Here is a 14464-nt window from a genome sequence, read left to right as displayed (position 1 = left end):
ACATTTTGTTTGTATACAAATTGAAAAATAACTGGTTTTTTTTTTATTTAAAAAAATAAATAAAAAAACTTCTAAATCATTTTTTATTTTAACATTAAATAAAATTCCTTTAAAGTCAAAAGCTAAAACCCGACATTTGTATTAATTCAACAAACAAAATTAAAAACAATAGTTTTTTCGATTAGATATCTGAAAACCATTTAAGGAAATTAAATTTGCCTTTTTTTGGGTTTCGTAACAAAAATTTGAATAATGGAAAAAGTTTTGTTTGAATGAAAGTACTCTTTACATGTACCAAACTTTGAGCCCTTAACTTCTTCTTTCAATAAATAAACCATATTTTTAAAAATTTTCAAATGAACTTTAAAAAAAACCTTTAATTTTTAGATTTTAAAAAGGATAAAGATTTGATGCTATCAAGTGTGGAAATTATAGCAATAAGAAAATTTTTGTTATTTTGAATATTGCCGAACAAATACAAAGTGCCACAATAGTAACAATAAAGCATCAATGCTTTAATACAAACCTAAAAACAATTTCCCAAAAGTCTACATGTTATCAAAATGCATTTACCAAATTACTTTAGCCCGACTTTTTATCGGTCAATTTAAACCCTTAAAATTCTAGGTCAAAACATATCCCTTAGTCTCGGAAAAATTTTTTTCATAACTAATATTAAAATTTTTTTTTCCGAATGTTAAACCATAGTATGTGAAAAGTTCATGTGGTTATAGAATTTAATTAATAGAAAGATTATTATACTTTTGGGTTTTTTTTTAATTTTTTTAGCTCTTATTTCTTAAATCCTTAAGGAAATGGGGGCCCTTTTTAAAACTAATTATTGGTTTATTCCCTGTTGTTTAAAGTTTGGGCATGTTTGATTCCCGGTCTTCCCTTTCCCCCCTTTTTCCCCCCCCTCTAGAATTCCGTTGAGAAAATTGTTTCAAAAATAATTTTAATTTTAAAAAGATATGTTATATAATTTTGAAAACTTAAACAATATGTTTCAAAGAAACCTTCTTAAATTAATTACTAAAATTCCGCCTTTTAAAAACTTTATCATTTAAAGTCCAAACTATTGATTAAATATAACTGTATGTCAGGTGGAACATTTTCGACTTTAGGTTTATAGATAGCCGAAGTTCCGCGCCTGTCCATCTCATCTTGCACCTCGAGCCGTCGCACGAGAGTCTCATTCAAGTCTTCCTCACTTGGGCGCAGCACCAACACTGGACCTGTCCGACACGTGAGGGAATACTAACAATACATTGTCTAACAGATATGCATATAGGTCACAGACAAAGTAATAACCCAGCTATTATATATATATATATATATATATATATATATATATATATATATATATATATATATATAATTTTAATTTCAATAAACATTGAATCTCAAAAAGTACTTGCTCCACTGGGACTCGAACCCGGATCTCTCACTTGGCGGGTGAATGTGCTACCAAAGAGTCCTTACGTTTTTTACGATTCAATTATACTGTACTTGGCCGTTTCTCCCACATATGCGTTTAAATAACCAAACTAACATACAGCAGCCATTATACATGTTATCTACTAAGGATGGTCAAAGCGGTTAATTATGCTTTATTTATTACTTTATCGGTACTTGATAATAATACAGATGCATATTTTTTTTACTATGGAAAATGATAATATACAATAAATTTGGATTATTGATGGGTCTCCGCATTGTTGTACGATAACGCTCACGTGGTCTGAGCTTGAGTTGAGGTTCTATCTCAAGGGATGTTTTTCTTTTTTTAACCAGAAGTGCGGAGTGGCGCAGAAGCTCGCACTTCTACGATCGGTACTTTCCCGTGGTAATTTAGATTATTTGGTACAGAAAATGCTGATCAAAATGCCCCTGACGAGAAGTGCGGGCTTCAGTAGTGCTTCTGCACCCCCTCAAACTTCTGAAGAAAAAAAACAACATCCCTCGAGATAGTACCTCAGTTCAAGCTCAGATCACTTAAGCATATTCTTCATAATGTCTGGTTAATGTGATTATCAAATCGCTTTAGGTATTATGTATAATGACTGATCAAAGTCATTAATTTATCACTTTGACTAGTATGAATTTGGTCATTACACATAATAACCAGACATTATACATTATGACGGATTAATCACTATGACTGTAATATATACAAATCAACATTCTGCAGAGTCACACTAACCAAAATTAATTATAACGTATCAACTAAAATTATTTAAATTATAATATTAACTACACTATATTATAATTCACAGTCCACAGGTAATGGAAATTTTAAATTGTTACTGCACGTACAGAGAACTGTACAGTCAATTATTTCAGTGGATAGCATCAGTTTTGAACAACAAACTACAATAGTCAGCTGTCAGTAGCACATCAGAGCCACTTTTAATATGGCATTTCAGTTTATTTTTGTCATCATCATCATCATCATCGTCAGACGTTTCCGTTCTCACGGGTCGTCGTCGTACACAGCCTCCTCCACTTTAGTCTATCCTTCCAGGTCTCCTCTTCATCCACCTGTATTTTCTGTAGTCCCCTTCTCTCTATGTCTTTCCACACTTGGTACTCCCATCTTCCTCTCGGTCTTCCTCTTGGTCTTCTTCCTCCTTCCTCCTTCTCCAGTGCTATTCTAGGCATTCTATTATCTCCCATCCTCTTCACATGCCCCATCCACTGTATTCTTCTTCCTTCCATTGTCTCTTGCAGTGAAACTACCTTCAATCTTTCTCTGGTTATTTCGTTCCTTATTCTATCTCTTCTTGTAGTCTTCTCTATCCCTCTTAAAAATCTCATTTCTGCAGCTTGCAATCTGCTTAAATCATTTTTAGTCCACGTCCACGTCTCTGCTCCATATAATAAAATTGGTTGGAAATAAGATTTATACATCAATACTTTTGATTCTTTCCCAATGTTCCAACTCCACACAATCTTCTTCACCATATTGAAAAACTTTCCACTCTTCCATATTCTGTTTCCTATCTCTTCTCTTATTGTGCCCCTATCTGTTATGATACTTCCTAAATAACAGAATTCCTTCACCTTTTCAAGTCTTTTTCCTTCAACTAACACGTCTTTGTTATTTCCATCCCTTCTCTCTACTTTCATTACTTTACATTTTTGTATGTTCATCTCTAAACCATATTTCTTCGCCACTTTTGCCCATTTGTTTAACTCTCGTTCTAACTCTTCTTCCCTATTTTCCCATATCATTATGTCATCCGCATATGCTATTGTCTTAAGTTCTTCTGCTCCTCTGTTTCCTTGTACTTCTAGAATAATTTCATCCATTATAATATTGAAAAGGAAAGGTGACAATATGCTTCCCTGCCTTACTCCTCTCTCTGTTTTAAAAGTATCTGTATATTTTTCTTCAATTCTTACCCTGTTTTTACATATGCCGTACAGGTTCTTTATTCTTTCTACTATTCCCTCACGCAATCCTCTCTTTCTCATACTCTCCCATATCCTTTCTCTCAGTACCTTATCATATGCCTTCTGTAGGTCTATAAACGCTACCATTGTATCTTTTCCGTATTCCCACCTCTTTTCTAACACTTGTCTCATCACAAAAATAGCATCCACCGTTGACCTACCTTTCCTAAAACCACATTGCTCCTCTCTTCCTGTTTCTTCCAGTACTGGTCTAATTTTCTGCAACAGTATTTTTTCATAAATTTTTTGTGTATGGCACAACAAAGTTATTCCCCTGTAATTCTCGCATTTTTGCTTATTGCCTTTCTTAAAAATCGGCACTATTATTCTCATTTTCCAGTCTTCTGGTATCTTCTTTTCCTTCCAAATCACTCTCATCACTCTGTACAACCATTGAATTCCCAATGGGCCCGCCGCCTTTATCATCTCAGCCGTCAGCTCGTCAGACGAGTTTATTTTTGTATTATACATAAATTAGGAACTCGTCTCAAATCCATAAATGACCCGCTTCAGAAACTTAGATTGTAATATCTCCATGCATTGTTTAAAGCACTATTATCTGTAAATAATAATGAAGTATGATTTATATTAATAATCTGTTAATAATGATGATTTATTATTTATATTTAAAAAATATATAAATATTTTTAAATCCATACTAGGGAGCTGTAATCTCGGTTACATGAAAATTACACTTCTTAGAAATTGTACATAGAAAAAGCTACTTAGTTTTGCAAAATTAAAATTATTTATGTTCATCACTACAAAGGTTTGATACGGAAGTATTCAATACCCCATTGTCAGCTGATTGCCACAGAACTGAACATCTCAGATTGGTTATGGGAAGAGGTATAACTAGGACGGCTTTGGGGGGGGGAAGAGTTGATATGGATTAAATCTTAACAAAAATAGGCCTAATTTAAAGTAAAACATTATCTTCTATATTTTAAACCAGTTAGATTGCTGTTAAACGGATAATTTTTAAAAGCTTTAGGGCTTTTGGGAACCCCCATCATGATAGTCACGTCACTGGTTATGCCATCATACATTCCTGCCACAGCGCTCTGTTCCGTTAGTACACGTACTTGCACCACATTTAACTATTACTGAATTACTTAAACAAAAGGTTCGTCCCTCCATCCCCATTCCCGTCTAAAATGAAATGAAAAATGTCTTTATTAGAGATGAAGTTAGGACTATAAAGTCCTCTATACCAACTAACCTAAAAAAAAAAACTAACACATATACATTGATAACTAAACATAAATAATTTTAAATTATATACAAAATGAACCTCAGCTTTAACACTATACATGTTTACAATATTACAAGACAAACTCGCTTTCATTCTACTTGTATTCCAACGCCCCAAGGCTGCCAACTGTTAATACTCCCTGAGCCTGAGCTATACCGACCTGACGCACTGGCGCTGTCCCAAAAGATAAGATACGACCCACTTGACTTGACACTACCACCAGAGAAAAGTTTGATGAGAAGGGAGTAATGAACACAGTCAAAAGCCTTTGAAAAGTCGAAAAGGGTCTACATGGTTACCTAACTCTTATCAATTCCAAGGCAGATATAAATTATTTTAAGAAACCAGATTAAAAATTTGATAAAATTTTATCATTTTCAAGAAATTTTGAAAATTGCTGATGAACAATCCGCTCCAGACACGTTGATAAAACAGGGAGTACACTTATTGGTCTGAGCTGTGAAGGATGTTTTGGAGCACTTCTGAAGTGGACGGCTGGCCTAAATCAGACATCCATGCCATTGGGAGCACTGAAGTAGCCTGGGAATGAAAGAGCTAGCCAACCGGGACTCAGCGTCAATTATGACAGGCCCTCAACCGTTCTGCGGTATTCCAAGGTGTGAATCCTTTGGGGCTGTCTCATGTTCATACTGAACATGAGAGAAGATGGAGGTTGCATCCAGGCATGAGAATGAGCATAATGGTACTACTGTCGCCTTCCTCCAGAGTGGCATCTGACCTTCTCTCACTAAGTAGATCGATGTCTTCTCGGGTTATAGGTCTGATCATGGTACATGGTCACCTGAGGAAGTATCTTCACAGAGTCGGCATCCTTCAGGAGGATCCGCTCGGTAGAATGTGTGATGAGCAGGATGAAACTGCTGAACACCTGCTCTTTGATTGTCCTACAATAGCAAGGGAGCGGTATGCCATCTTTGGTATTTGGACAAGGGTAGAGAATTTCCCCAGGAAAACCTGATAGGTTGTTTTCGGCAGTTTGTGGAACTGCTGAAATCATAGACTGGTAGGGCTCATGATGTGCTTCCAGGGTGCACAAAAGGCCCTTGAGGCCTAAGTGCATGGCAGTAGGCCGCCCCATAGAAGAAGAAAAAGAAGAAGCCAGAGGTTTATTGAAAATAGTGGTGATAGTTGGAAGAGTGACAGGAAGAGTATCTTTTATGAATTTTATAGAAATGCCATCGGCTCCGATAACGTTGCTGAGATGGTCGGTTATGTAACAATCTGCCAATAAACAGCCAGATACTTTTGTAACAAACTTCATACATAGTGCACGATACTTACCAGAAGTAGGACTTTTCAATACACAGCTTGCAGGTTTGATGGGTGCTAATACTTCTGGTGGTTTTGAACTTTGTACAGGTTTTGGTTGCTGAAAATTAAAACAATAACTTTCACAAAATTGACAACGTATTTTTTAAAAATTACCAAACAACCATTATAATGATAATATAAAGAATCAACAATAAGTCAGACACACTGTTTAGTAATAATTGTGTTGTAATTTTTATCAACATTTTAATACTTATTTTATTTGACAAATCTCCTTTCTTAAAAAAGACACTCAATCAATTCTCAATATAAATTGTACTAAGTCTGATAAAGATTACTGTTTAAAATTGTACATTTGTACAGTTTTTGGACTGTGTGTGTCTGGTAAAAATCAGCCATATCAATATGCAATAGAACATTTTTATTATGAATATAATACAAGAAATTAACACATATTTATTTCAGAGAATCATAAGGTTCTCTTTTAAATAGATAACTGAAATTTGTTTAAGTCAATACATGTAGAAAATAAACCTTTGGAAAATATTCTAGTTAGTTGAAATAGGTAACTTGAAGCATTCAAAAGCAACAAAAAGTGTACTACATAATTATGTAATTATTTTAAATTGACCAATTTAAACATTTGTTTTAAATGAACGTATCATTTTATTACTATTAATTTATAATACTACATTATACAAGGTACTTTAAAATGTATTGTCTACTGATATCTACTGACAGTACTTTCATAATAAACAGAGAGAAAGTTTGAAAGTTACAACAAATATACCAATATGTATAGGAAACCAGATTTTTCCAGACATTTGCCATTGTTCAGTGATACAAAATATGATTTTTTGCATCACAAAATGATAGCAAATGTTCAACGATAGCAAAATCCTGTTTCCTTCACAATCCTTTCATTGTCAAAAAAACTTTTAATACAGAATTAAATATGTATGTTCGTTATTTTCCCAATACTACCTTTAAAACAATCACAGGAGTTATTCAAAAGTTTCATAATATAAGTATTTGTCTGATTAATAAAGTGGTCTTTAACAACCTACCTGTGGTACAGGGGTTTGGGAAGACATGACTTCCTGCGGTGCAGTAGTTTTGGCAGACCCGGTCTCCTGCGGTGCAGTGGTTGTGGTAGGCTTGGCTTCCTGCGGTACAGTGGTTTTGGCAGGCTTGGCTTCCTGCGGTGCAGTGGTTTTGGCAGGCTTGGCTTCCTGCGGTACAGTGGTTTTGGCAGGCTTGGACATAAGCATTGCCAACTGTGCCAACAAACGCTGTTTCTCTTTTTCAATGTCCATTTCCTCATCATCAATGTTTTGCTGAGGTGTTCCTTGCTTTCCAGGTGCAATTCCAACATCTGTAACAAAACCCTTATTAAAGCAGCTAAAATACAAACAATATTGTGATATTTAACATTAAATTTATGTGTGTAATGATAATTCTATGATTTGTTCCTGAAAACTGAACACCAATGTATTCGAATCAAACAATTTGTACCGTGACAACGGTTTTTAAACAAATTTGTTGGTAAATCAAGGTTAAAACCATGCCAAACTTTGGGTCAGTGTGAGTCTTTATGTTCGTCCCACAATGAACAATATTCCGACTCAAACACTGAAGTAGAGGTAATAGAGGTAGAGTTTCACCACAAATTTTAACGATCTAGGTCAACTTGTTAGACAGTTATCTTGTGTACAGTCTGACAGAAAGTGGATTCTAGCTAAAAGATCAGCCAATTAGATAATATTCAAGATTTTTAACAATATTCACCAAATTTTGTAAGTTTAAATAATGATCTACAAATAAAAAATAACATTCAAAATATTGTTAAATTTTTATTTTGTTTTTAAATTTAAAAACAAAATTATGTGAAGGCAAATTAACTTCAAAAGGGTATTATTAATTTTATTTAGTATATATAATTTAAAATTAAAGCAAATGTAATTTGTTTTGTTGAAAAATAATTATTTTCATGGATTTTACAATTCAACAACAAAATTACTGACTGTAAAATTACTAACTAAAGAAAAAAAATGAGTGTAGGGTTTTCTTTACAATCGCGACTTTTATATATTAAAGAAAAATGAACTAGTTATTTGTAAAAAAAATATTGGAAGTAGTGCGAACTTAAGACTTACAGGCAATGAAAGAAAAACTTATTGAAATTATTTACTGGGTTATATAAGTAATTAACATAGTATCCTTTGGATATCAAAATATACAAGTTTGAAATATTAGATAAGGGCAGGTGATACAAATCTACAAGATCAAACTAGTTGGAACACATACATTTCTTACATAATTTGAGTCTAAAATTGTGAATTGAATGATGAATATGAAGCAGAAAATGAAACCTCAACAAATGTTTTATTTACTCTAACACTTTTACTAAAAATTTGTACAGAAACAAACTTAAAATGGAAATCTGATTCAGAAATTAAAAAATCCAAATCATTATAATTTTATAAAATGTAATGCATTGGAAATTTTTATTTACAGTTAGTAAACAATCTGAAAGAATATTAACACGTTAACTGCCACCATAAAGAATTCTAGAGTTCCCTGTATTGCCAAAATTTCTGTAGTCGTTGTCTATGTGATATTGTTTTTGTGGTGAATATAACAGTAAATGAAAACGATTTATGCAAATTATATGATATGGGGTGTTGGGCTTAACTTTGGACCGATCAGGTCGGCAGATTTATTTTTCATCCGAAATTGCCTGAAAAAATTTCTTGCCAACCCGATTGGACCGACATGGAAATCTTAGTACACTTTGAGATATTTAGTTTAAATAGCTGTGAAGACCCGATCGGCTTTTTAGAATAGCCCGATTGGGTTGGCAGTGCATAGTAGCAGCAAAATATTCGCCGACCCAATCGGGTCGGCATGGCAGTTAACATGTTAAACATAGACTTCTTCTTTTGACAATCATCCACACAATTTTACTCACTGATTGGACTGATCAGTCAATCTATCAATCTTTTTTTTGTGTTTTATACAAACAGTACATAGAGAATGATCATTTTTGTTGTTTTATATATATATATATATATATATATATATTAATTAATTGAATACAGAGAATTCAGTATTGGCATTCATCATCTTGATCCGTCATATTGAATATTTTAGATATTATGTGTGCCATCTGACAATTTTATCTTCTATGCTTGAATATTATTTTACTACCATATTATTACCTTCTTTGCTTCATCTAAAACGAAAACAACTGTCATCACTGACCTTCATTAGGTACTACGACCTTGGAGCCAGTAGGACTGGCATTCTTCGATGCATTTTCAGCAGCAGGCTGTCCTCGATCCAGCTTCTGTAACACATACTGTCCTCTCAATTCTGCAGTGAAATACGGCATATTTCCTTTCTCTGATTCTCCTTCTCCACTATGCTCTAGATTGGCAGTTAAAATAAAAGTAACAATAAAAGTTACATAAGTAAAAGGGAAGCGACAGAGTTTTACACACATAATGTACCTATGGTAGGAAGGGTTTATTCAATTGAATTTCGAGTTTAGCTTAAATTCACCTTCCTTTTATTGCTGCGTCTGGTATCTGACACTGTCTCAGACTTGACTCCTGGAATCTGGAGTCATTTTTGTCTGAAGAGATCGTCATGTTCGTCATCTCCATGTGTTTAAAGATCGTGTCTAACACATTGTATTGCGCTCTGATGAGACTACCACTTCAGTCTCTGATGTTAAAACGATGTAAATGATTCGTTTTGAGCTTTTTCGTCGTCGACTTTCTTTGGATCTCTCCAGATGAACATGACTCCAGATTCCAAGTCTGAGACAGCGTCAGATACCAGACGCTGCAAGAAAAGGAAGGTGAACTTGAGCTAAACTCAAAATTCAATAGAAGGGAAGGTTGTTGTAATGGATTACCTGACCACATAGAACAATGTTCAACAAAATAAATTTCACAATATGTGTGGTGGACAGGACACTCGATCTGAAGGGAGGAAGGAAGAATGGTATACGAAGAGGAAATCAGACAGAAAAGACTCTCTAGAAAGGATGAAGGACCAATTAGACAGGGACCTATGGAAACTGGCAGGAGTGGAAAAGGATGGTATATACCGGGAGAGATAAGGATGGCTTACTGATGTGAACCTGGTTATCCATAGGAGTGAGTAATATACACTCTTCATGCACACAAGCACTTGAGTCAGCTGTGCTGCAACGACCTTGAGGTGACCCACATGATCAAGAAAAACAGCAAATTTCAGTTCATTTTCCAGTATAAATAATTGTTCCGTCAGACACAAAAGTACTCTTATTTATCCATTCAATAAAACACGAGCCTTTGAGAAATTACCTGAGCTGCAGGAATTCGTGTCTATAATAATAAATTTGCCTAATTATGTTAAATCATAAAACTGTTTAGAAGTTTTTAAGAAAAAAGTGAAGGGCTATTTGCTGGATAAGTGATTTTACAATGTAAATTAATTCTGAACTGAAAGCAATAAGTTTTAAATTATTATGATATGCTTTCCTAGGGATTTTACTGTTCATGATCAATAATTTATAACTGATGCTTTATATTGAATGTTTTATGTTTAAATTTTAATACTGTATGTTTAATATGCACTAGTTAAATTAAATTTATATTTTACTAAATATAGGTGTTTTTAACAAACTGACATGCCAACTACTAAAAAGAACTAAAGCAATTTTTTACTTTTTAAGTTGAAGAAATACTTATTCTTTTATTATGCTTATTAGAACTACTTATTGTAATTATCTGCAAAAAACACGTAAATAAATAAGGTTGGGGAGTTATACTCCTTCAATTGATGTTAGGATTTTCTCATTATATAGTTTTTCATAATTGAACGTTAATTGTAAAATCTTCACTTTTTCTTAAATTTTTTTCTATTTTTAGGCACAATTAGGAGAAAAAACAGGAGAAAAATGAATTAAATCTTTAAATACACCATAATGAAAAATTGATAAATAACCAAACATGAACATGCAAAATGGTCTAGTCCACAAAACACAGACAAGGAAATTTATATTCTTTGGACAATTATATTCTGCATTTTAAGATGGATGACTTTAGGGGTGATTAGTTACACTTCTGTAGATTCTTCCAATTAACCCTGGAACTGGCAAATGCCTGATATCGGGCATTTTAGTCGCATCCTAGATGGCAGCGCCCGATATCGGGCGTTTTAGTCGCATCCTAGATGGCAGCACCCGATATCGGGCGTTTTAGTCGCCTCCTAGATGGCAGCACCCGATATCGGGCGTTTTAGTCGCCTCCTAGATGGCAGCACCCGATATCGGGCGTTTTAGTCGCCTCCTAGATGGCAGCACCCGATATCGGACATTTTAATATGTCTTTTATTTCTCAATATTAAGTACTTAAAACACGATCAAAGAGTATCGATATTGATACCAATCGAAAGAGGAAGGTTCAATTTATGTAAATAATACACTAATAAATAATTTTATCGTTTCGTTACACGTCCATACGTTTTATAATCTTGGAACTGTTTGTTTACATTCTCCCACGTACCTACCGCGCTAGTTGCGCATGCAGCGATGAGTCAACTGGTTCATTCGGCTATTGTTATTTCGTCAGCTGGATGGCGTTTTGTCTGGTTTATTGTTTGTTTGAGTTCGTTGTAATGATGGTTGTGTATATGACACAATAATAGTAAGTTTTTTGTGCGTGTTTACGTAATGGATGTACATGAAATAAGCAACGTTGAGGATTCCGATTTAGACATTCAATCAGAACATAATTAAAAAAATATATAATAAAAAATAGAAAATTAATATGAACTAATAGTTAAAAGATTGTACAAATCCAAGTGAGCTTTGAAGTTCTTACTTTTGTTGGTAAGTAGCAATTTCGAATATCAGTGTATGATTTTTGTATAGTTTACCACATGTAAAAATAAATACCTTATAAACTATGTGTTGTTTTATTTTTACTCAGAATTACATGCTCTTTCTTTTTTATATTTTGGATTTTTCATATCACTAACAACAACAATTTTACAAATCAAAAACTTTGAACTAACTTTTCTTTTTTCTAAAAAAAGTTTTTTCATGAAGAGGTAGAGTAAGGATATTTTTTTGTTTTAATTATATTATGTGATAAATGTTCCTTGAACAATGCTGAATTAAAAAATATATAATATGACATACGTACTTTATAATAAACATGTAATAATAAAATAAACGTAAGGCAATGTATGAAGTACTAAAATCACTCCACCACTGTGAGAAATATGACCGCCAGTTCCAGGGTTAAAACCCCACTTGGTCACAAAGAAGAGTGCTACCCAATTAAACACACAGAATTGGGCAGACTTCTCTCTTTCCCAAGGGACACTTTTTAATAATGAAAATATGATTTCCCAAGTTTCCCGTTTCCATCTACAGTTATCTTAACAGTAACAACCCTTTGGGGGATAGCCCCTTATGGTTGTCTGTCCTAATTCCATTGTACCATGTGACATAATGCTGGACACTATGTAATCATATATTCTATTCTACCTCTGCTTCCTTTGCTTTGTCTTCTCCACCCCTGTTGCTCCCACCTCTCTGCAGCTCCTTGAATCTCCTCGCTTCCTCCAGGAGCTGTTCCTGTTGTTTGATCAGCATCTCGTCTACGTCTCCTTCCAGCGAGAATCCATCATCTAAGACCATCATTAGCGTTAAACAACTCTCAGAGTTTTCTGGACACTTCGTTAAGCACTGATAACGCAGTTAATGAGTATGAAACAAGTATTTGTTGCAGCATTCTGGCCAATGCACACGCTTTAATATTTACATTGTGTCCAACATTTTCAAGCATTTCAAATGTTACTACCATTTTAAGGTGTCGCATGCACTACTTTGATTGCTCTATCATTGCTGTGATGCAATCTCCTACTTGTAGTATTGCGCGCAATAGTGGAGTCAAATTTATTTGTGAGTGTGTGTATGTTTAGTTTTGTGTGTTTTAATTTGTGACGAAGCCATCCACACCACAGCTACAAAGGTCTGAAGATGAAGGAAAAAAAGCATCTGATACGTGTCACCATAGAAACACATGACCATTCGGGGTCGAAAGATGATAGGATATGAACCTAATTTTTAGTGATTATATAAAGGATTCTGGGAACTACACAATGATTATGACTGAAAATAAAAGTTTTCTATAATATCCTTTTATATGTCTTTTAGAGGATATCACAAGCTGCCCTTTATTCAGTTTTTGTATTGTTGGCTATATGCTGAAAGCCTCTATGTGGGCCATGTCTTGTCACAGTAAATTTGCTCTAAATTAGTTATTATTATTATTCAATTTAAATAATGTTCAGTGTCATTAGATTTGTAATAATATCCTCTAAAAACTGTTATTCATGTAATTCTGAGAAAAAACTGCTGGTTTTTAAGATATACAAAGATTAAAAGTTTTAATTGCCGCCATTTTGAAAATACTACAAATAATTTAATGATAATTTTTTTGAATTGGCCTTGTTATCATAAACACTTTTAAACCAAATTTGGTATAAACTTATTAGTTTTTAAGCTATCATTATATTTTTTTCTAAAAAACACATACAAACATACAGATAGGAAACTAAGCATCAGAGACCCATGTTTATACGAGGTGTGTTGAAAAAGTATCGTGAATTTTGAATTTTCCCGGGTTACATATATTCAAATTTCGATTTTTTTGTGGCGTTATGTTGGCACATATGTCTCTCACTTATGTTGACAATTTCAGCCATTTTGAATGTTCAGTTAATTGTTGACAGCTGCTTTGCTTGCACGTTTTTTGGTTCGTCTTCAATTTTTACCTATTCAAAAAAATGGAACAAAGAACCTATATCAAATTTTGTGTGAAAAACTAAATTAAGTGCACGGATGCATTCCGAATGTTGACTGTGGCATACGGAGAAGCTACTTTGGACAAAAGCAACGTTTACCGGTGGTACAAAATGTTTTAAAAAGGCAGAGAAGACGTGAACGACAAAGAGCGTACCGGACGCCCGAGCACTTCAACAACAGACGAAAAAAATTGATGAAGTGAAGAAAATGGTATTGGCCAATCGTCGAATCACCGTTAGAGAAATTGCAGAGGATCTAGGCATATCGATTGGCTCGTGCCATTAGATTATAATCGATAATTTGGGCATAAGATGGGTCGCCGCAAAATTTGTACCAAAATTGCTCAATTTCGATCAAAAACAGCATCGCATGAACATTGCTAATGAGATGTTGGAATCTGTCCGCGACAACCCGAATTTGCTCCAGAGGGTCATAACTGGTGACGAATCGTGGGTTTATGGTTATGACGTGGAAACCAAAGCTCAATCATCTCAATGGAAGCTGCCGCACGAACCAAGACCGAAAAAAGCACGCCAAGTTCGGTCGAATGTGAAAGTTTTGCTTACAGTTTTCTTCCGATTGCAGGCGCGTGG

General features: G+C 34.2%; 1 protein-coding gene across 1 annotated transcript in view; it reads right to left on the bottom strand.

The window, feature by feature from the left end:
- Window positions 1–1059: 1059 nt before the first annotated feature.
- Window positions 1060–14464, bottom strand: part of LOC124368022 — a 49088-nt gene continuing 35683 nt past the window's right edge. Inside the window, exons 9-13 of the mRNA XM_046825294.1 lie at window positions 12549–12691; window positions 9266–9350; window positions 7069–7376; window positions 6014–6101; window positions 1060–1235 (exon numbers count right to left, since the gene is read on the bottom strand). Coding sequence (XP_046681250.1) covers window positions 1060–1235; window positions 6014–6101; window positions 7069–7376; window positions 9266–9350; window positions 12549–12691 — 800 coding nt within the window. The remainder of the gene's footprint in view (window positions 1236–6013; window positions 6102–7068; window positions 7377–9265; window positions 9351–12548; window positions 12692–14464) is intronic.

Source organism: Homalodisca vitripennis, chromosome 8, assembly GCF_021130785.1.
Source record: "Homalodisca vitripennis isolate AUS2020 chromosome 8, UT_GWSS_2.1, whole genome shotgun sequence".
Taxonomy (NCBI): domain Eukaryota; kingdom Metazoa; phylum Arthropoda; class Insecta; order Hemiptera; family Cicadellidae; genus Homalodisca; species Homalodisca vitripennis.
This window is presented reverse-complemented; position numbering and strand designations above follow the sequence as displayed.